The 22,670-nt window shown below is 32.9% G+C and overlaps 1 protein-coding gene and 1 long non-coding RNA gene across 2 annotated transcripts; one reads left to right on the top strand and one right to left on the bottom strand.

Annotated features, from left to right (window-relative positions):
• Window positions 1–246: 246 nt before the first annotated feature.
• Window positions 247–1,905, top strand: LOC134230460 (acetyl-CoA carboxylase-like). The gene is made up of 5 exons (XM_062712287.1): window positions 247–262; window positions 346–455; window positions 728–809; window positions 1,235–1,332; window positions 1,882–1,905. The coding sequence occupies exons 1-5, from the start codon at window positions 247–249 to the stop codon at window positions 1,903–1,905; spliced, it is 330 nt and encodes a 109-aa protein (XP_062568271.1).
• Window positions 1,906–7,577: 5,672 nt separating this feature from the next.
• Window positions 7,578–11,443, bottom strand: LOC134230459 (uncharacterized). The gene is made up of 3 exons (XR_009984356.1): window positions 11,068–11,443; window positions 10,383–10,546; window positions 7,578–8,057 (listed from the first exon to the last, which is right to left on the bottom strand). It is a non-coding gene; the product is annotated as an uncharacterized LOC134230459 (long non-coding RNA).
• Between the last annotated feature and the right edge of the window lie 11,227 nt (window positions 11,444–22,670).

The following is a 22,670-nucleotide window of genomic DNA, read 5'->3' as shown; positions in this document are numbered from 1 at the left end:
TCAAAATAGATTATTTCAGGGCCACTGGGTCAGGGGCACCAGGGAGGTACTTTGAAAATAAATTAATGCTTTGAAATCTGCCCTTTGATAAGCAATGGTGCCTCCTTCAAAATTTGTGAATTTCATGGCTTTTGGATTAAAACACAAGCCAAATACAATCGCTGAAAAGTTGTTACATGATACTCGGGTGACCTATAAGGCCAGTGGGCCTCTTGTTGATTTTCTGAGTTTGTTATCTCCAATGTAATGATAATTGATATACGTCTTCACTTCTCATTGTGCATTTTCCCAAGATTAATCTTTTCCTTTTGTTTTAATGAAATTTTCATCTGTTTTGACTTTCAGAATACATCCGATTAGCAGACCAGTATGTTCCAGTACAGGGCGGTACAAACAACAATAATTACGCCAATGTAGAACTTATCCTGGATATAGCCAAGAGAACTCAAGTACAGGTAAATATTCAAACCTGGTTTGTGGTAAGGTCACATTATCATAGAGAGTCCTGAGCTTATTGAATATCTGAAAAATTTAGAATCATTAAATAGTAAATTTAATGTCACTTGAACATTATATTTTTAAATACATCCTATCTCCTGAAAAAACTACTCAGATTTGATATTCCGTTATATTTGGTATTCTAGTACATGTATTTGATAAGATGCCTATGAAATTAATGTATTCATGTATACAATGTAAGAATCTATAATTATCTTCTGTTTTTCAGGCTGTTTGGGCAGGCTGGGGCCATGCTTCAGAGAATCCCAAGTTACCAGAACTTCTCCATAAAAAGGGAATCATATTTATTGGTAAAGTTAATCAATTTTAAGACATACTCTCATATATCAAATTTAGACACTGTAGCATATATATATTTTGCGAAAATTATTTTAAAATATATTTTGTAAAGAAATACTGTGAAATACTGTGAAATCACTATTTCACGTGGGGGTTTAATTTTCGTTGTTTTTGAGGCATGGAAAGACCAACAAATTTATGACCTCTACAAAAAATGAAAATGTCATATACATTGCTACTAAACATCCTCCAATCACAGAATCAAGTCCTGCAAAGTTAATTTTTCCTTAAACCTTGAAAATTTAACCCCATGAAAATATGTGATTTTACAGAACTATTTTTTTATTAACTTATAAATCATATCTGTATGGGGCATAATCTTCGTCTAACTTGTTTCAAATAGGATGTAGAGTTATCTTTTCTTGTTGTTGAACAGGTCCACCAGAGGGAGCTATGTGGGCCCTGGGTGACAAGATTGCCTCCTCTATTGTAGCCCAGACAGCAAACGTCCCCACATGCCATGGAGTGGACCAGGTATATATATACTGACACGCAAAAGAAACACAACAAGCAGTTATGGCCTGTACGAAATTTAAGTCACGTATTTTTAAACAAATCCAGGCGTATTTTAATTTAAAAAATCCTTGTGGAAATCTCTATTGAAATGAATATATAAAACCAGGCGTATAATGTAAAATACGGGCGTACACGAGGCGTAATCCTCCCGTATTTTTGGCCGAAATATGCAAATGAGTACGCCTGGAAATTCAAAATACCTCTGGAAATTTTAAAAATAGAATTACGCCTAGATTTCAAGGATACCCTTAAAAATACGCCTGCAAAATAAATACGCCCGTATAAAAAAATACGCCTGTACAAAAAAATACGCCTGTACAAAAAATACGCCTGCTTTAAATAGATTTGAATTAAATATTATATTACAGCTATGGGAGTTACAACAATAGCATGAATATAAATGTACAATCAACTTTTAATCAGTACAAATATTTTTAACTACATGTAAAAAAGATTAGACAAATTAAGCTTAGCATACATCATTTTTATTTTCTTAATATTTTTCAGTGTGATAAACATGATAAAATGTGAATGAGATTCAAATAAAGGATTGTCGTTAAAATTTAAAATCATAATCTTACATTTACTATTTCAAATCACAGTTACATGTTAGAATAATTATTAACCGTTTCACAGCATTTAAACATCCAAGGCTGAGTTTTAGAGTAACAGTTGAAACACTCCAACAATCACAGTGAAACACAGTTTTGAGAATGACATGTCGATTAATCCTGTCATTCTCTTTACTCCTAAATTGGCATAAAAGATGTAAATCACAAGCAATTCCGTCATTCATGTTTCACATCACATTCCCCAATCACATTTTCATAGATTGAAATATTCACAAAAAGAATTTTGAATGTTCTATAACTGGCATTGCAAACAGTCATCTTCTTCCTGATGCAATCTTCCAATGGCTGCAGTTCACTGGCATTGCATTTATGGAAAGCTATGCTGCTGGTCAACTCTTAATATTGCAAGATCTTTTCTCCTCCTCTTATGACCATTTCATCATTCAATTAATTTTCCAATTGTAATAAGGATTTAGATGTAAATCATTTTCTGGAAAAAGAAAAACACTAGAAAATAATTTATGTAATTCAAAATACTACTGACCCAATTTTCAATCATTAACATCTGGCTCTGCAAATCAAAAGCAAATGCAGTTGTCTTTTATTTTCATAGATAAATAGTTTCAATGTTAAGCTATGTTTTCAAAATAATTACCTCTTCTACACCCTCTGTGCTTTGTTGTGGCTTTCTCTAATCTCATTGTTCTTGGCATGACCTGCCTGGTGGTTTAAAATTGGCGCAAATACTTGGATGCAGATGCTGTTGTTTACAACCCCCTAGTTAGCTAAACTGTTTTATGATTTCTGGAAGTTCTACTCAGTACAATTTGTAATTTTGAAGAAAAAATGCTGTTTTGTTAACAGAACATAAAAATCAAATTTCATCAATGTATAAACAAGGTGTATTCACTATATGAATTCACTTATTTTAAATGATATTAGGGTGGGAAATAGAACTGCTGTACACAAACCGGATATAAATTGATAAGCCGTTCTTAGAAAGGTTTACAACATTACAGATAAGTCGTTCCTAAATAAACATGCTCAGCACATCTGTAAGTAATTAGCACAATCCCAGCAGGTTAGGCTGAGGGAAGTGAAAGTAGATGGTAATGTAATAGTTACTGAATATACTAAATATAAATCAATATAAGAAAAACATTTAATTGATGTGATAACATGTATGTGTATAGCCTGAGACTAAACAAATCATGAAGTTCAAAGAATATACTATTTACTTTACAGTTATCATAGTTATAAAAATCATTTGTGTTAATAAAAATAATATCAATTTTAAAAAATGAAAAGGGAATGACAAAAGTTCAGGTCCATGGCATAGTAAAGTTCTAAAAAAAATCAGTTTAATTTATGAAAATTAATTGCTTTGATATTTAATCCGCAAACTAAATACAATATTGCAATGTATTTAATCATGCAATACTTTGGGTTTTTTGTTTAAGTTATAAAATATCATAAAAATGTTTCTTATGCAACTCAATACTTTTAAAAAAAGAGAATGAGTTGACTGTTTTGTGGCTAAGTTAAAAAATCCACCAGAATTTTCAAAAATACGCCTTTTGAAATTTTCTAAGTTTTATTTTCCTTGTGCCAAAGAGACTAAATAAAAAATACACCCGGATTTAGATTTTACGCCTGGAAAAAAGGAGACGTATTTCTGGCTAAAATACGTATACGCCTGAAAATGAACCGTATTTTTAAGAATACGTCTCTTGTACGCCAGGATTTGCAAAAAATCCAGGCGTAATACGCCTCTGAATTTCGTACGGGTTATATGAATCTGCAAAGGTTTGAATTTTTTTATCTAATGATTTTCAAAAAAGAATACAGTAAGGCTAGACTCACTTTTCAGAACATCGGGGCTTGATAAAAATGTTAAATGGTTGTCTTTTAACTTTACTAAATAACATATGACTGTTAAAACACCCCCCTCCCAGCCATTCAATAACAACATGCAAGAATATCCTAAACAGCAATTGCAGCTTAATTTTTACGATACAATAGGTTAATCAGTATCGAGATCTGAGCAAAGGAATTATTCTTTGACACTTTTAAATGCCTGTTTTTAAGATGATAGGTCGAATTTTCTCTAACTTAACGCATTGTAGTAACTCTTGGACTTCCGGTCCAAGGACTATAATTTATGCATATGATACATAAGACCCCGTTGAGGCGCAATGCAGTGTATTTTTGCATCATCAACTCTCTATTACCTTTACGTTCAGATTTTCCAGTTAGAGCAATGGGAATGCTTACTTAAGCTATTTTCGAGAAGCCTTAGCATTGTAACGGGAAACAAAAGGAGAGTTTATTTATTGAAATATTGCTGTTTTAATTAAGATGAAAAGTATAAACCCTTAAAACTCCCATAATATTGCCAAATGTTTTGTTAAACATGCAATCTTTGATTTCTGTTAAGCAGACTCAACCTTGACTTCCGGTTATGGTACGAAAATTGTTCAACCGTTAAATTACCGATATTTACCAAATTGAAGATATCCATAATTTTAGATACAAAATTCTTTACTTTACACAATTATTTCCCCCAAAGTAGGGTGTTGCGTTTCTTTTGCGTGTCAGTATATTATACTAATATATGGCTCTTTGTGTTTACCAGGGATTTTAAACAATCAATAAAAAGTATTAGATTTTGTAAAAAGTAGAAAAAAAAATAGGCACTATATCTAAATATTTATGATACTGTGAAATCAACCATTTTTGCTGTAATTGCATGTCATTGAAGAGACCCTCTTATCTTTGTAATTCATAAAATTTAATCCACCTCTTTATCCACAAAAACAAATCACCATGAAACAGTCTTTCTTCACTGCATCATGATCCTGAAAATTGGACCTCGCGAAAATAATTTTATTGAAAATTTCTATTCCAGGCTTGACCCTGAACTACTCTAAGAGTGACAATATTTTACCCAGTGAGTGTGCCCCAGGACCTCAACAGGAAGGGATGTGTCGCGGATGTTGACGAGGGTCAATAAGATCGGGTTTCCCGTGATGATCAAAGCCTCGGAGGGTGATCAAAGCCTCGGAGGGAGGGGGAGGGAAGGGCACCAGGAAGGCGGAGAATGCCAACGACTTCCCCAATCTCTTCAGACAGGTAGGGAATAGGAATAATTTATTTTGTTGTGACATGTAAAATGCATAGATAATGGCAAGAAATTTTGTGCAGGGATATGGAGAGATACCATATAAGTGAAAATTATAGTGAGAAGCAAATTTATAGGGTTTATGAAAAAAAAATGGTATAAAAATATATTTTTAGTGAGAGGTAGTTTTAGCGGTTTTATAATGTAAAGAGAGATAATGATTACAACTAGTAAGAATGAATTGTTCAATTGTCAATGAATATTAAATTTTAGCCAGCCTGATCAGAACCTTTGCTGATAATGCCAAATTGAATCCTCAATAAGGAATCTGCTTATAAAGAAATACACTCATTTTATTTCCAACTGAGTTTCAATTCTAAAATTTCATCAACAAGTTCTTTACATGCAATTATGATGGGTCTAAAAGAGGAATCCTGTGTTCTATATATAGGTGCAGGCTGAGGTTCCGGGATCCCCCATCTTCATCATGAAGCTGGCGACCCACGCCCGTCACCTGGAGGTCCAGATCCTGGCCGATAACTACGGTAACGCCATCTCTCTGTTTGGGAGGGACTGCTCCATCCAGAGGAGACATCAGAAGATCATTGAGGAGGCTCCCGCCTCTATAGCCAAACCCGAGGTGTTCGAAAAGATGGAACAGGTAGGTAGAACTTGAGGATAATTGTGATAAAAATATTTTTCACCTTACTATAGATACTACATGAATAAACTATTCCAAAACTTTGTGAGCCAAGTGAAATACTGTATCCTTTCCTACAACAGAGAAAAGACTTCTCTTCATTTTCAAAAAATAGTTGAACTTCAATACCTTGAATGCCAATATTTTCATTATCAGTATCTCAAAGTGATTTGTAGGTTCCCAAACACTTCTCGTATCTCACATCCTTATAAACTCGTACATTTCATCTCAATCCAAATGAGTTTGAGAATTAGCAAGGATTGATTGTGAATGTTTTCTGAGACACTGAGCAAGAAATTAACATTAGGCCATAATAAAATATTCCTAGATTCTCATCCCTGCCCGCCCGGATTTTATACCCACGTCTCAATTTTTTTATTTCTGTTTTTCTTAATCTTCTTAGTTCTGATCGGGATCGGTATTCATCTAGATACCATTCTACTTTCATTTTAAATCTCGCGAAAGTGGACATGATTTTGACAGCTGAAAAGATTGTAATTTCTGTAATACATGCGTATCATAATATTTTAAACAAGAGTCACTCATGTTGAAAAAAAATTATGATGATGTGAAGTAAGAGGTAATAAAACCTTTACTATGAATTTATTTGGTTCTACTCTAAATCCATTCATTACTTTCAAATGAAAGTACAATAAACAACAAACACACCATTTGGACATAGCAACGACACGCAGTAGCTTTATTTTTGAGTGTACATAACATATGCAAAATATGAAAATCAATTTGTATATACAAGTTTGTTGGATTGAATAAATCATGCTAAAATTTTAAACTTTATCGTGCTCTACGTGTCGTCCTAAACTGGTATTTAAACCACTATTCACCTCTATATAGCCTTGCTAACGAGACCGGTTCTAAAGAACCACGTGATATACACCAGGTATTCGAATGAAAACCTTGTAATTCCGAAAAAGTAATTTATTATCACACCGAGTAGAAATTGATTTCTGTCTAATTCGTTCCTCAAACGAAAGAAATCATATTTCTACTCTAAATCCATTCATTACTTTCAAATGAAAGTACAATAAACAACAAACACACCATTTGGACATAGCAACGACACGCAGTAGCTCTAAATACAAAGAACGGGAAAATGAAAGTATAAAATCATTGATTTTAAATTCAATCCAACAAAATCCATATAAATCATAAGTCATTCAATATTTCAAACAATAAATACATCAAATTTTACAGAAATTTTCCAATAAAATGTTTTGAAAACAATTAAATAATCACCAAAAAAAATACATGTATTCACTCCATTACTTTTATACAAACAAACAACAACATTCTATGCATGACAGCCAGCGGTGCGTGCGCTGGACGCTGTATTTTATAAACAGTACATCAATATACATATATAGAACACAGGACATTGTGTATGAATCCCCCAAAACTGCTGCATCTATTATAATTCTAAAATATTCTTTGTGATAAACATGAAAAGCATCAGGGCCGGCCAGGAAAAACTAGAGATAAAAATAATTTTTTAAAAACTCTAGAAACCTGTGTCCGTTGCCAAGTGCCGCTGGATGCAAAAAATGTTGCGACGGACCTCACAACCTACCAATAAAACCCTTAAAAAAATCAAATATATGTATATAAATTTCTTCACTTATACCCTTTATACATAAATTTAAAAAAAAATTAGCTGTAGCTCGCTTAAGTCGGCGGCTAGAAGTGACCAACCTAAAAAAAAAAAACAGTTCTCTACTACATCTCAAAATCAATTTCTATTGGTCATTCTCTGACCAATCCACACAACATGCGTATAAATAATTATCTTGTCATTAATACAACATTTTCTCACTATACTAGCGAAACGCGGGAAAATATCAATACATGTATATCCATCCTAAAAAATAAAAATACACCGCCGTCTTTTGAAAATCCATAACGCAATTCACCATGTGAGTCTGATTGTAAAAGTCTTGATGTTATGCACACATCCTATCCATACATCGATAAATGCTTGCTGCACTTGAATTTTGAGTATAGTTTCAAGTCAAACTCAACGCATACCATACGATTTATCGTGAAGTCCCAGGGAAGAAGACTTCAAATATATCAAATCAAATCGACATAATACATAGAAGTATATTCATCATCCAATATCAAAATAGCACAAAATACACATTCCTGTGAAACATCTTGAATCCCATCTCAATTCCTTGGATATGTGCCTCTTTGAAACTCTGTCATTATTGGTACACCGATTAATACCTCATGGTGCTTGAATTAAACGTAAGAAGAATATAACCAATAATACCTGGAAGAACAAATTTGATGTTAGAAAACTGATAGATACATATATCTTGTAACTGATATTTTAGTAAATATGTATAGGATCTCTTTTTCTCTCTCTCTTAATCTATTTAAAAAATCAAAGTCATCATCATTGTGGCTAGCAAAACATGCATACTATCATTAAATGATAAAATGAATCAAAATTCCACCATTAAGTTCAAAATTTATGAATTGCACTAATCATTTTTTTTTTTAATTAAGAAAAACATGAATGTGTTTGTATAAACATCCATTTGATAATCAAGTTATGATAACCTTATTTTCATCAGAATAATCAACATTAACTTTACTTTTTGTAGAAATACTTCCTACTGAAAACAATCTCACCAAATGGCATCAAAACAAATGTGGTTGGATAAACATCCATAAAATCATTTTATGATATAATTTATCAAAAGTTCAAATTCCAATTAAATTTTACTTTATTTTCATCAGAATTATCAACCTTTACTTTTACTACTTATGTAGAAATACATTCTACACAAACAAATCTTGCTAAATGGCATTACCACAAATGTGGTTGGATACAATTCCATACATTCATTTTATGATATGATTAATCAAAAGTTCAAATTCCAATCAAAATTTACTTTATTTTCATCAAAATTATCAACCTTTACTTTACTACTTCTGTAGAAATACTTTCTACATAAACAAATCTCGCCAAATGGCATCACCACAAAAGTGGTTGGATACAAATCCATACATTCATTTTATAATTTATCAAAAAGTTCAAATTCCAATTAAATTTTACTTTATTTTCATCAGAATTATCAACTTTTACTGTAATTTATATGTAGAAATACTTTCTACTTTAACCAACTCGCCAAATGGCATCACCACAATACGGTTCAAAAAACATCCATAAATTCATACTATGTGAAAAATTTATCAAATACTTCAAGTTCGAATCAATTTTTCTTTGATTTCATGAAAATTATAAACTTTTACTTTTATACCAAAAACACTTTCTACAGAAACCAGTCTTACTAAATGACTTCATCACATATGTGGTTGGACAAACATCCATCAATTCAAACTCGTATGATAAAGAACCCACTTTCTACTTTAACCAACTCGCCAAATGGCAACACCACAAATGTAGTTGGATAAGCATCTATAACATAATATCATATTATGATAAAATGTGCAAAGCATTCGAATCCAATCAATTTCTATTTCATAGTATCAGCAGTATAATGAAAACAATCTTTAATAGATTGCTAAATGACAATACCATATACATGGTTGGAAAACATTCATAAAAGCATGATATGCTAAATTGTGGCAAAGTTATTCAAATTCAAACCCAACTCAATATTATTTCAAACAGAAATATTATTTTTCATTAGACTATTTTGTACTTCTCATTGTCTACTGGAATCAATCCCGCCAAAAACCAAACACGATAGATGCGTTATGATTAACATCCATAAAATATTTTATGCTAAGCTGGGTTAGAGTTGGAATTCCCTTCAAATTCTATTTTTGTTTTAAATTAAAAAATAACAGCTTTTAAATAGCTACAGTATTATAAAAATCGCTTTCCAGTGAAAACTAAATTCAATAAAAGTAAATACTCCAAAAATTGTTGCCAATTAATAAACATTCCTTATATCATTTCATTATAAAATGAAATATATCAACATTATCAAAATTCAAATCTTCCAAACACTACCAAACACGAATATTGTGCAAAACAGCCCATGAAATTAATATTCAGAAAAGATTTAATTCAATTTTAGTGAATCATTTTTAAAATTAGAATTCATTGACAAAATTTCCTTTTTACTCGAAATCATACCGACAAAACTCAGTATCTGTTATCAAAACTTTTTAGAATTGAAACTAAATACTTAGATCTCTTTTTCTAGAAAACTCAATCAAGCCAATTAAAAACACTGCAAATACTGCAGAATTATCATTCCTATAAATATTTTATACCATCTTAATCTTCTTTTTTTTTTTTTTTTAAATTAATACTCAATTGATTAATTTCAATTTTAAGTAGATAATTCAAATGAAACCTTAGTTTAACTACAATGTAAATCAAAATGCAAATATTCTAAACCTTTAATTCTCTTTCACAAAGCCGTACATGTCCAGCATTAATCATAAGACAAGTAAAACTCGTTTTTTCTTCTATAAAATTTATATGTCATTAATACATATACTTGGTTAATAGATACCAAACAAAAATTATCTATGCCCCATACTCTACTATAAGGATTCATGATTGAATGATCTACTAAAATAAATCGAAAAACGAATTTTTATATATACGCACAAATCAGAATATGAAATGCTTCTCTTTTCCATTGTGATGGAGTCCGCATGAAATTTAACTTTTAATTGGCATAAAACGCAAAGAAAAAATCTACCGTACTTCTCTGGAGATCTTAAAATCACCTTCTTCATTATACTCATCGTGATACCAACCCCAACATGTAACTACCTGAAACATAAGAATATACTCTTTTCTCTTCAACATATCTAAAACTTTTCATTTTAGTAGCACATTTGACAAAATGGCAAGCAACTGAAATTGAAAAATTCAAACAATTTTAATTGATCGATATTTTCTATACTCAGGAAATACCCTTGATATAATGCTGATGCATTTATTACGTTTTAAAATGATAAACAAATATATTTAATTGGATATAAGTGCAAATATAATATCTTATGAAATCTACACTTGTTTTAATTAAAAAATAAATTAACGTAACGTATTTGTTTTGCTTTTCAGAAACACCAGTTTTCTTCCTTTAACAAATCTATCTTTATACAAAACAAATTATCTATTTCTGGAAATAACTTCTATTATCATATACTGACTAGAATTAACGAATCTCATCATCTAATACAATCATGTATTTGTTTTCAAATTCTCTCTATTACAAACCTTGTTATCACTTATTTACATGTATTACTTATTCAAAAACTGATCAATTGTATTCTCAAATGAATACTTATCTTATAAAAACAAGATCTATGATGGCTTTTCTTTGATGACCTCGCTTTCCACACTGTCAAATCTCTCTCCAACTCTATTTTCTGTGATTTCATATCATCTACAATGGCTAAACATGTCGATGAACCACGCCCTACGCCACTTCGTTCTGTATCTGAGATTTAAACTTTATCGTGCTCTACGTGTCGTCCTAAACTGGTATTTAAACCACTATTCACCTCTATATAGCCTTGCTAACGAGACCGGTTCTAAAGAACCACGTGATATACACCAGGTATTCGAATGAAAACCTTGTAATTCCGAAAAAGTAATTTATTATCACACCGAGTAGAAATTGATTTCTGTCTAATTCGTTCCTCAAACGAAAGAAATCATATGTATTTTATATAGAATTATACCGATTGACCAGGTCAATAAAAAATCTGCAAAACTGATAAAATAAAAATTATGAAATAAGAGCCGCCTGCCCGCCTCGATTTTAAAAAAAGAATCGGATTAAAATTTAGCAATGTATTTATTATGGCCTTATAGCAATTAATCAATATATAATACTTTTCTTCCAGACCTGTGGTCACACTAGGTATTGACATGAAATTAACATCATAGCTTGAAATGAGTGTATCATATTATCTCTGTAGGCCGCTATGGAACGCCATCACTGCCTTATAGCAGAACACTGCTATTGCATTGCGTCAACCTTCCATTACATTATGTCAACTCTTTATGACATTTACTCACACTAGTATTGCATTGTGTCAACCTTCCATTACATTATATCAACTCTTTATGACATTAACCCACACTACTATTGCATTGTGTCAACCTTCCATTACATTATGTCAACTCTTTATGACATTAACCCACACTAGTATTGCATTGTGTCAATTTCCATTACATTATATCAACTCTTTATGACATTAACCCACACTACTGTTGCATTGTGTCAACCTTCAATTATATTATGTAAACTCTTTATGGCATTAACCCACACTACTATTGCATTGTGTCAACCTTCTATTACATTTTGTCAACTCTTTATGACATTTATTAATACTACTGTTATGGGTCAGAATAACCCTAAATCCCAGCAAAGATCAATCACACAGTTTGAATTTAACAATAATTTATTTACAGTAATATACAAATCATTAAGTACAAACTTAGCAAAAATCTAAAAATACATACATCAGAGTGTCCGTTGCTGCACACAATGTCCCAGTGAAATTATATCCCAGTAATACATCAATGATGCTTATACGACAATGGTATCTATGCATCGAATTGACAGGATATTTATACAGTAATATAAATCTAGAATATTCTAGAAGTTGTAAGTACATGATATTACAGGAAAGTTCTGGACATACACAAAGTTCAAGAATGTTCTAGAAAAAATGACCGAACATGTTGACCACTCTTGAATGTTCAAGAAACTTAATGTTACTAATAATATACAAGATGAAACAATACAAATACAACACATCTCACAACACCTCCCCCCTTAAAAAGTTTGAATGTCAATGAAAACTTATATTATTAAAATAAAAGTTATGTACATTAATACAAAATCTAATTTGTTCATGATACTCTGGACAAGGCATCTGCAATAACATTGTCTTTGCCTTTGATATGCTTAATTGTTATGTTGTATTCTTGTAACAACAAACTCCATCTAGTCAGTCTTTGATTCTTGTTTGACAATTTATGCAAAAATGTCAGGGGGTTGTGATCTGTATATACAAGAATTGGATGCAAAGTAACATTCAGATAAACATCAAAATGCTGTAAGGCTAACAACAAAGCAAGACATTCCTTTTCAATGGTGGAATACTTTTGTTGACATTTTGTAAGTTTCTTTGAAAAATAAGAAACAACTCTATCTACCTTATCACTATGTTCTTGAAACAAAGCTGCCCCGATTCCAACATCACTAGCATCAACAGTAAGCTTAAATTGCTTAGCAAAATCTGGAGTTGACAGAACTGGATTGCTCATAAGGACAGATTTGATTTTATGAAATGATTTTTCACAGTCCTTTGTCCATTCAAAGTTAACCCTCTTTTGTAAAAGATTTGTAAGTGGACTAACTACTGAGGAAAAATTTGGACAAAATTTTCTGTAAAACCCAGCCATGCCCAAAAACCTCATTAACTCTTTCTTGTTTGTAGGAATCGGGAACTTTGCAATAGCTTCCACTTTAGCCATAATGGGTGTAACATAACCTTGACCTACTTTATGACCTAAATACTCTACATAGGCACGACAAAATTCGCTCTTCTCAAGGTTCACAGTTAAGCTTGCTTTAGCTAAAATGTCAAACAATCAGGCATGATTCGGAGATGTTCGTCCCATGTGTCGCTGTATATGACGACATCATCAATGTAGGCCTTGCATCCCTCAAGGTCTTGAAGAAGGGAGTGAATCATTCTTTGGAATGTAGCTGGTGCGTTTTTCATGCCAAAAGGCATTACTTTATACTGGTAAAGTCCATCTGGTGTAGCAAAAGCAGATATTTCTTTTGCTCTTTCTGTTAACGGCACTTGCCAGTAGCCTTTCAACAGGTCAAATTTACTGACAAATTTTGCGTTTCCAATACTGTCAATACAGTCATCGATTCTGGGTATTGGATATGAATCAGTTTTGGTAACAGAATTCACCTTTCTAAAGTCTGTACATAATCGGTAGGTACCGTCCTGTTTTGGTACAAGAATACACAGTGAGCTCCAATCACTTTTACTAGGTTCAACAATGTCATTGTCCAACATGTACTGCACTTCCCTTCTTAGGTACTGCAATTTTATTGGATTCAGACGGTACGGATGTTGTTTGATGGGCAGAGCGTCGCCAACTATAACATCATGACAAGCTGCATTAGTTTTCTTTGGAACATCCGAGAAGATTTGATGATACTCATTCATCAAGTTTTTAACTTGTTCTTTTTGGTGAATGTTCAAATGTCCAAGTTTGGCATCAAAATCAGCCAAAATTTCTGAGTTTTTCAAGCGGACACTCTGATTACAACATTTCTCATTCATTTCTACACTCGTATCACTCTCAATACAATTTTGAACAGTCTTAGCATTGGCTAAAGTAGAAACTGGTTTTACAGAATTTCGGTCACACCTTTCAAAATACTCTTTTAACATGTTAATGTGACAAACCCGTTTCTCTTTACGTCGACCTGGTGTCTTAACTACATAGTTTACATCACTGATCTTGCTTTCAATTTCATAAGGGCCATAAAATCTGGCCTGTAAAGGATGACCAGGAATAGGTAAAAATACAAGAACCTTATCACCTGGCTTAAACACCCTATTTCTGGCACCTTTGTCATACCACATTTTCATTTTCATCTGAGAATTCTTCAAATTTTCTTGTGCTAATTTACAAGCATTGTAAAGTTTTTCTTTGAAATCAGACACATAATCTAAAAGATTAAGATCACTAGTCTCAGTCAGCCACTTTTCCTTCAACAATTTCAAAGGACCCCTAACCGTATGACCAAACACCAATTCCAAAGGACTAAACCCAAGAGACTCCTGGACTGCTTCTCGTGCAGCAAATAGTACAAGATGAACCCCTTCATCCCAGTCTTTTTCATACTGGTAACAATAGGTCTTCAGCATTGTTTTTAGGGTTTGATGAAAACGTTCTAGCGCTCCCTGGGACTCAGGATGATAAGCAGTTGATCTATATTGCCTTATACCCAACTCATGCATGACTTGCTGGAACAACCCCGAAATAAAATTTGAGCCTTGATCCGACTGAATTGCCTTGGGTGCTCCTACAAAACTGAAAAAACTTGGTTGGGGCCTTAACTATGCTCTTTGCCTTTATATTCCTAAGAGGTATGGCTTCAGGAAATCGAGTGGATGTACACATAATGGTAAGTAAATACTGGTTTCCTGACCTAGTCCTAGGCAAAGGTCCTACACAATCCACCAACACTCGACTAAACGGTTCTTCAAAAGCTGGAATGGGTTGGAGAGGAGCAGATGGTATCTTCTGATTTGGTTTACCTACCATCTGACAGACATGACATGACTTGCAAAACTTTGAAACATCCTTTCTTAGCTTAGGCCAATAAAAATGACTCAAAATCCTATTATAAGTCTTATTGATACCTAAATGACCAGCCATTGGTGTATCGTGAGCTAAACTCATGACATCTTGACGGTAAGCAGCTGGGACCACTATTTGGTGAACCACACGCCACACTTCATCTGGAGAAGCGTCAGGTGGTCGCCATTTTCGCATAAGGATGCCATCTTTCATATAGAAGCATTCTCCAACTTTAGTAGCCTCTTCTGGTGGAAGTGCCCTCTTACTAAGTTGAATGATATCTGGGTCTTTATGTTGTTCAGAGAGTAAACGTTCTCGGCTGAGGATGTCCTTGCCTTGGCTTTCTGGTAGAGTTGACTCATCTGCATTACAACTTAATTTTGATAAAGGTTCCTTCGTCACCGACTTCTTGATATTGTGTGGTTCCATGTTTGTTTGAGTGCCATCAAGGTCAAATAAGAAAGTGTCATTCAAATCAATATCAACAGAGGAATTCGTCTCGTCAAAGGCTTGAGTATGGTCTGCCTCCATTTCTCGTCTTCTGGCCATCGCTCTAGTAACAGCACAGGCTGGATAAATATCATCATCTTCATCATCGCACATGACATCTGGAGTGATTTTCTCACAAACTATAGGATCTGGTACAACTTTTCCACCAGCTAAATCATTGCCTAGCAACAAAGAAATGCCTGGAACGGGAAGAGTAGGTCGAACACCTACGATAACAGGTCCAGTAACTAAATCTGACTTCAAACTAATTCTATGCAGGGGAACATCAATGACGCCTAGCTCCACACCCTGTAATAAAACTGACCCACCAGTAGAAGTCTGCTCAGACAAAGGAAGCACGCCCTCTAACAATAACGTCTGTGCAGCACCAGTATCTCTCAAAATCTGGACAGGTTTTATTTCGCTAGAGTCACCGAGTGAAACAAATCCCTGAGACATAAAGGGTTTATAATCCTCCATAGAATCAATAGAACTGGACTGTGAACCCTGGACATCAGGAGTGTCAGAACAAATAGAAACTAAGGCTTCTCTATCACCTCTAACTGCCGCACAAGCGTGTGGTTGTGTTTTATCAAAATCATTTTTTCTCTTAAGTTTAAAGCATTCACTGATCAGATGACCCTTTTTCTTACAATAACTACAAGTAGGAAGCGACCCTATTCCAGAAGATCCTTCAAAACGTCCTGGACCGGACTTAGAACCACCTTGGGATGGAGACTGGGAACTTGTGAAATACTGAGACCCTGAACCACTCTTTTTATACATGTATGTGTCTGAATTGGTGGAATTACTGCTAGTCTGAGTTCTTGAAACAAAATTCTTTTTATGAGACAGAGCAAAAGTATCAGATATGACTGCTGCCTCTTCAAGAGTTTTCAAATTCTTATCTTCTAGATGTGTTTTCAAATCTTGAGGAACACATTCCTTAAACTCTTTTACCAGGATGACTTGGCGCAAATTAGCAAAAGTTTTATCAAGTTTCTTAGATCTAAACCAGTGATCGAATAAATCTTCTTTCTCTCGTGAAAATTCAACAAATGTTTGATTATCAAACTTTCTATACTTTCTGAGCTTTTGTCTATACGCTTCAGGTACTAATTCATATGCTTTTAATATTGCTGCTTTGACTTTCTCATAGTCTGAACATTCAGCTACCCCTAGTGCAGAGTATACCTCAGCTGCTTTGCCAACCAGTACACTTTGTAACATTGTTGACCAAACGTGTTGTGGCCATTTAAGATTCTCTGCGACCTTTTCGAATTGGGGAAAATATTTGTCTACAGATTTTTCTTGAAATTTTGGAACTAATCTGATATTTTTTGCTGCGTCAAATTCAGTTTTGACAACTGACGGTTCTGGTTGGTTTTGTAATTTTAATCTTCTAATTCAAAGTTCATTTCACGCTCTCTTTCTCGCTCTTCTCTTTCAAATTTTCGTTCACGCTCTCGTTCTTCTCTTTCTAATTTGTCTAATTCAAATTTTCTTCTCTTTCTTTTTCTCGATCTTCTCTTTCTAATTTTTCTCTTTCTAATCGCATTTTCTCTAACTCTAATTGAAACTGATATTCTGCCATTTTGTAAGAGCCTAACTCTGATTTAACTGTATAATCTGGAAGATCGTATTTTTATACGCCCGTCTTAAGACAAGACCTATTATGTTATAGGCTTCGTGTCCGTCCGTCTGTCCGTCTGTCTGTTAGCTTTTTCGTTTCCGGCTCATAACTTTAATACTACTAGGCCTAGGATTATCAAACTTTGTCATCTGATGCATCTTGGGTAGAAGGTGTGTCGCGCACAAAAAGTAGGTCGCTCTGACCTTTAATTAAGAAGTTATAGCCAAATATGGAAAAATCCTTTCCGGCCCATAACTAGAAAACCATAAGACCTACAATCATCAAACTTGGCCAGTTTATGCATCTTAGGTAGAAGGTGTGTCGCGACCTATTTCAAGGTCACTGTGACCTTTAATTTAAGTGAATTAAAAAAAAAATGTGTCTTTTTACTATTCATTTATACATCCCAAATAATGTAAGAGTATTGCACTGAAAAGTAATCAAAACTAATTTGATATTGCCTAATAGACTAATCTGATATTATGTAATATTATTAATTTAAAAACTAATTTTATGGGGTGGGGTTGAATCAGCATGTCCATATGAATTACATACTAGAACCTGTCGGACATTAAATCTCAACCAAAAAAAAAAAAATCAGAGAGTATTTTATATGTTTTTAAAAAAAAATTATAGTAGATAGTGCAGACTCATTCATCTCTTGGTAGTAATGAGTAGAAAAGCATCCAGTTAAAGATTAATTAATGAGTTCAATGTAGGAAGGCTATAGCTGTCTCAGTCGCTCTGATTAAGCAGCCCTTTGGGGATTAAACAGAAGAACTGCTGGTCAGTTTATAACATATGTCATTTGATGGCCAGCCTTTTTTTTCAAAATTAATTTGGTATAGATTAAGTTGTTAAGACTAATTTGATGATTGGCATTTGACAAGGTCTAACACAACCAGCACAGAAATCTATCAGTGATGTAATATTTATTTTAATTGATGCCTACATCACCATGATCACAGGGGATGGATAAATATTTTAAGGAATGGAAAAATCATTGAAATCTTAAAATCAAGGTTGATGTGATTTTTTTGCACCTAAACTGTTCAAGAAAATTGGTAATTTTTTGACGGGCGTATCATGTCGTGGCGCGGCACTTTTTCAAAGATGTTTTCATCTACTAATTTGTTTGCAACCTTCATTCTAATGTCTTGCTTTCTCTGAGAGGATTTAACATCTAATCCAAAATGCAAACCTAATGCGATCAAGATATCCTTTTTTAACGTATCAAAAACCTGAACACTTGGTGAACTAAGAAAGTCTGTGACCGAAAATACCATGTTGATTTTTGCTGGCTTATAGTCAAATTTAACAATTTAATTAACAAAATTCTGAAAATGAACTGTAAAAGTGCAAGAAATTCTTGATCCCGGACGAGCCCCCAATTCTGTTATGGGTCAGAATAGCCCTAAATGCCAGCAAAGATCAATCACACAGTTTAAACTTAACAATAATTTATTTACAGTAATATACAAATCATTAAGTACAAACTTAGCAAAAATCTAAAAATACATACATCAGAGTGTCCGTTGCTGCACACAATGTCCCAGTGAAATTATATCCCAGTAATACCTCAATGATGCTTATACGACAATGGTATCTATGCATCGAATTGACAGGATATTTATACAGTAATATAAATCTAGAATATTCTAGAAGTTGTAAGTACATGATATTACAGGAAAGTTCTGGACATACACAAAGTTCAAGAATGTTCTAGAAAAAATGACCGAACATGTTGACCACTCTGGAATGTTCAAGAAACTTAATGTTACTAATAATATACAAGATGAAACAATACAAATACAACACATCTCACAACACTACCATTGCATTATCTCAACTTCCTTTACATTAGGTCAACTCTTTATGACATTTACACACATTACTATTACATTGCGACAACTTTCTTTTACATTATGTTAACTTTTTTATGACATTTACTAACACTTCAATTATATTGCTTCAATCTTTCATTGCATTATATCAGCTCTTTGTGACATTATGTAAAAAGATTTTTACGTGGTGTTAAGATACATTTATATAATTTCAAATCAGTATTACATTATGTGCATTCTCTACTATTTGGTCTAAGTAGTTCATTACCTGATGTGAATTTATCTTAATTTGATATCAAGTCGCTATAATACGATGTCAGAATTTCATTACATGATGACAAAAAATTGTCACATGTGGTCAATTCTTTTACTACATTATGTCATCAATATGCTACATGATGACGTAAATCAATTTCATGATGTAAATTTGCCCTTACTTTTTAACAAATGGTCATTACGTTATGTCATTGTGTCTTTACATTGTGTCAAAAATGCTCAGCCTCTTGTCAGCAAACGTGCATCTTAGGCTATTTCATATTGATCAGATGTGGAAAGCTCATGTTATACTGTGTGCACTCTTCTACATTATGTCGATTCAATATTACGTTATGCGAACACGGGTATCCTCGGCCTTTATATGCGCATAACGTATTTTCCGCGTTCTGCAGGCACTAAAAATGGCGGGAAATAAAACAGTTGTAGAAGAAATTCTCAACAATTTGGGAATGGCGTATTTAAATGAAAACGTAAAGCGACAAATGATTGACAATCTTGAAACGTGCAGCGCAAGGCCTCCACACTGCGACTGTGAATTAATTTCAATGGGTTTACTTTAATCTGATAGTTAAATAAATCAAATATTATGAGTCGAGCAGCATTTTTTTAAAATTTTCATATTGAATTGTTTTTTTATTTATAGAAGTCTTAAACTTCTTATCTTATTAAGAACATTGTCATAACTCTCCAATTTATTTTAAAAAGTGTTAACACACCGTATAACAAACGTGCAACGGTGGGTTGGGTGTTGGGGGCAGCTGTTGCAGAAAAAATACATAACCCGCATAAGCGGGTTATGTAAATTTTTTCTGCAATAGCTGCGACCGTTCATTCCAGTAACAACAAACAAAGAAAGCATTTTATTGTTTTATATTTATATCTGTTTAAATTATCAATTAAAGTAGGATTAAAAAGATTAATTATTGTATTAATGATGCGAACGTCTTTATACGTTTCATTGATGGAACAGCCACTGTTTTAGAAATATGTTCAGGCGACATGCCTACTGTACAGTAGCTTATGCAGTGATGAACCCAATGGGGTTTCTTAAGAAATAAAGGAGAAAATATTCAGTGGATGTAAATATAATATTGTTAATATTAGGTCTGGTCCATGCTGTAGACCAACTTAATGAATCTTCACTATTTGAGAATGCTCGCATTGAATTATGAGTAAATCATTACCCTGTGGCTCGTTAAAGGACAATTTTTTTTACTACATTTTCCCATTTGATACCCTATTTTAGGGTTTAATTTTCATGGATGACAGATAAACAAAGTTAACAGACACAAGAGACTCTTTGATCAGAAAAGCTCCATAGACTTTTGTTGCTAAGATGACCTAAGGTATGAAAATGTGTTATTGTAAAAAAAAATCACAAAGAAGAACAAAACAAAAGGATGATCAATGAACTTTTTTTTAATTCTTCATCACTTCCAAAATATATTTCTTTTAATATATTAACTAGCATATACAAGTTTGACTAATTTTATCTAAAAGTCTCTTTAAAGATAAAGGTACGAGGGTCGATCCAAAAGTAATGTCACAGTGTCCATATCTTTTATATTTGGCGTCATATTATCAAATATTATATACCAAAAGATGCACAAATATAAATTTAATTAAACTTTAATTTTCATTCAATAATGTTTAACTGAATTTATTTTATAGATGTTTAAAACATATAAGATAGGGGGTGTTGCCCCGTCAAACCGAACGTCACAAATTAAAGTGTACTTTTTTTAGTATAAAAAAGACAAACACTTAAAAAGCATCTTTTATAAGTGCCTAAACGCAAAATACTTTAAAAGACAAAAAAGTACATCATTTTCTAGTCTTAAATTGAAAATTATATGACATCACTGCTATTTTTATGAAAAACATCGTTGATTTATTCCGGTGCATCGAAAAAAGGAAATGTCAAAATGGACAAAAAAGCCCAAACAAACTGAAATGCATTTTTGCTTCAAAATTAAGAAATCGCCAGTAGAGACAGTTACGTTGATTCACCAGACTCTCGGAGGAAAGAATGTAAATAAGAGACTTGTTTAGATGGTTTCAGCGATTTTTGGTGGGTGATGGGTCATTAAGTGCTCAGCAGATGACAAGAAAACCGAAAGATGGGAGAGCTGACGGAAATGTTCAATGGTGCGTGACGTTGTCAAAAAGACAGAGTGACGGATAGAGCGATATGTGAAATTTTAAGTTGGTCATTTACTACTGTTCAATGAATTTTGACAGAATTAATTATGGAAAGAGTGAGTGTACAATGGGTTCTAAGGGAAAGAAAGTGAAATTTGTGAACGTGTTCTTGGATATCAAACCTCAAATATTTTAATGAAACGAAGGGAAGCGTTTAAATGTATGACGGCGCTTATCCGTCATATGACGTTATTTAGGTGCGGCGACTACCATGATCGCACGTTGTATATAATCCGATATTTTAAAAAGTATAAATCATGTTGAATTGAAATTTTCAGGTCTGATTTGAAATAAATGTAGCTTTCATCATTTGTAATTTTGTTGTCTTGCGTCGACGGATAGCGATTTAATCGAAGTTGTGACATTACTTTTGGATCAACCCTCGTATAATTTAATAAATGAACTTCAATCTTAACAATTATAACTGCAGTATGAGGATATCTGAGAAATGTGTTCTAAGCACTGGTTTTAAAAGACTGAATTAACATATAAACTAGGTAAAAAATTTAATTATATTATCCTTAACCAAGATCCCACAATGTTCTTCATTGCAAACTTGTGGAATTAAGTTCATTATATGTGTTTTTGTTTATGGTCATCATATTATGATCTTTTTCAACAATGTTCGGAAAATTCAACACGTGTATATACTACCATGAAATCAGAATAACTTTCAAGTCACATTGTAATAAACTAAATCAGAGTCTGTATATGTTGCTGATGTTTTCTCCAACACTGTTTTCCAAAGTAAAAAAGTTTTTTAATTATTAAAACATATCATACCAGCATCAAACAACTTCAAAATTGTAGAATGTTGTGCCATGACAATACGTTATTCTCATAAATGCAGAACCATTGTACATTACATATTAAATACAACTATATGACAATGTGCATGTTTGGAAATTAACCAAGAGAACAGGTTTAGATATATACACTATATATAAAGATTGCTCCCAAATTATATACACTTGTGCATCAACATGTAAACTGAACAAAACCCAGTAGACTTATATTTACCAACTGTTAAATTATTCAGAATAAAAATTGACTGAAAATATCATTTGAATTTACGAATTAGCAAATTTCTTATTT

This window comes from Saccostrea cucullata, unplaced genomic scaffold (assembly GCF_032062105.1).
Source record: "Saccostrea cucullata isolate Sc308-1 unplaced genomic scaffold, CSIRO_AGI_Scuc_v1 ctg5011, whole genome shotgun sequence".
Taxonomy (NCBI): Eukaryota; Metazoa; Mollusca; class Bivalvia; order Ostreida; family Ostreidae; genus Saccostrea; species Saccostrea cuccullata.
Note: the sequence above shows the minus strand (reverse complement) of the source record. Positions and strands in the feature narration are given on the sequence as shown.

Bases quoted from the DNA above. Each gene is read 5' to 3' on its own strand.
- LOC134230460 (XM_062712287.1), top strand. The intron at 456-727 runs GTAAATATTCAA...TCTGTTTTTCAG, and splicing joins CCAAGAGAACTCAAGTACAG to GCTGTTTGGGCAGGCTGGGG. The intron at 1,333-1,881 runs GTATATATATAC...AATATTTTTCAG, and splicing joins CATGCCATGGAGTGGACCAG to TGTGATAAACATGATAAAAT.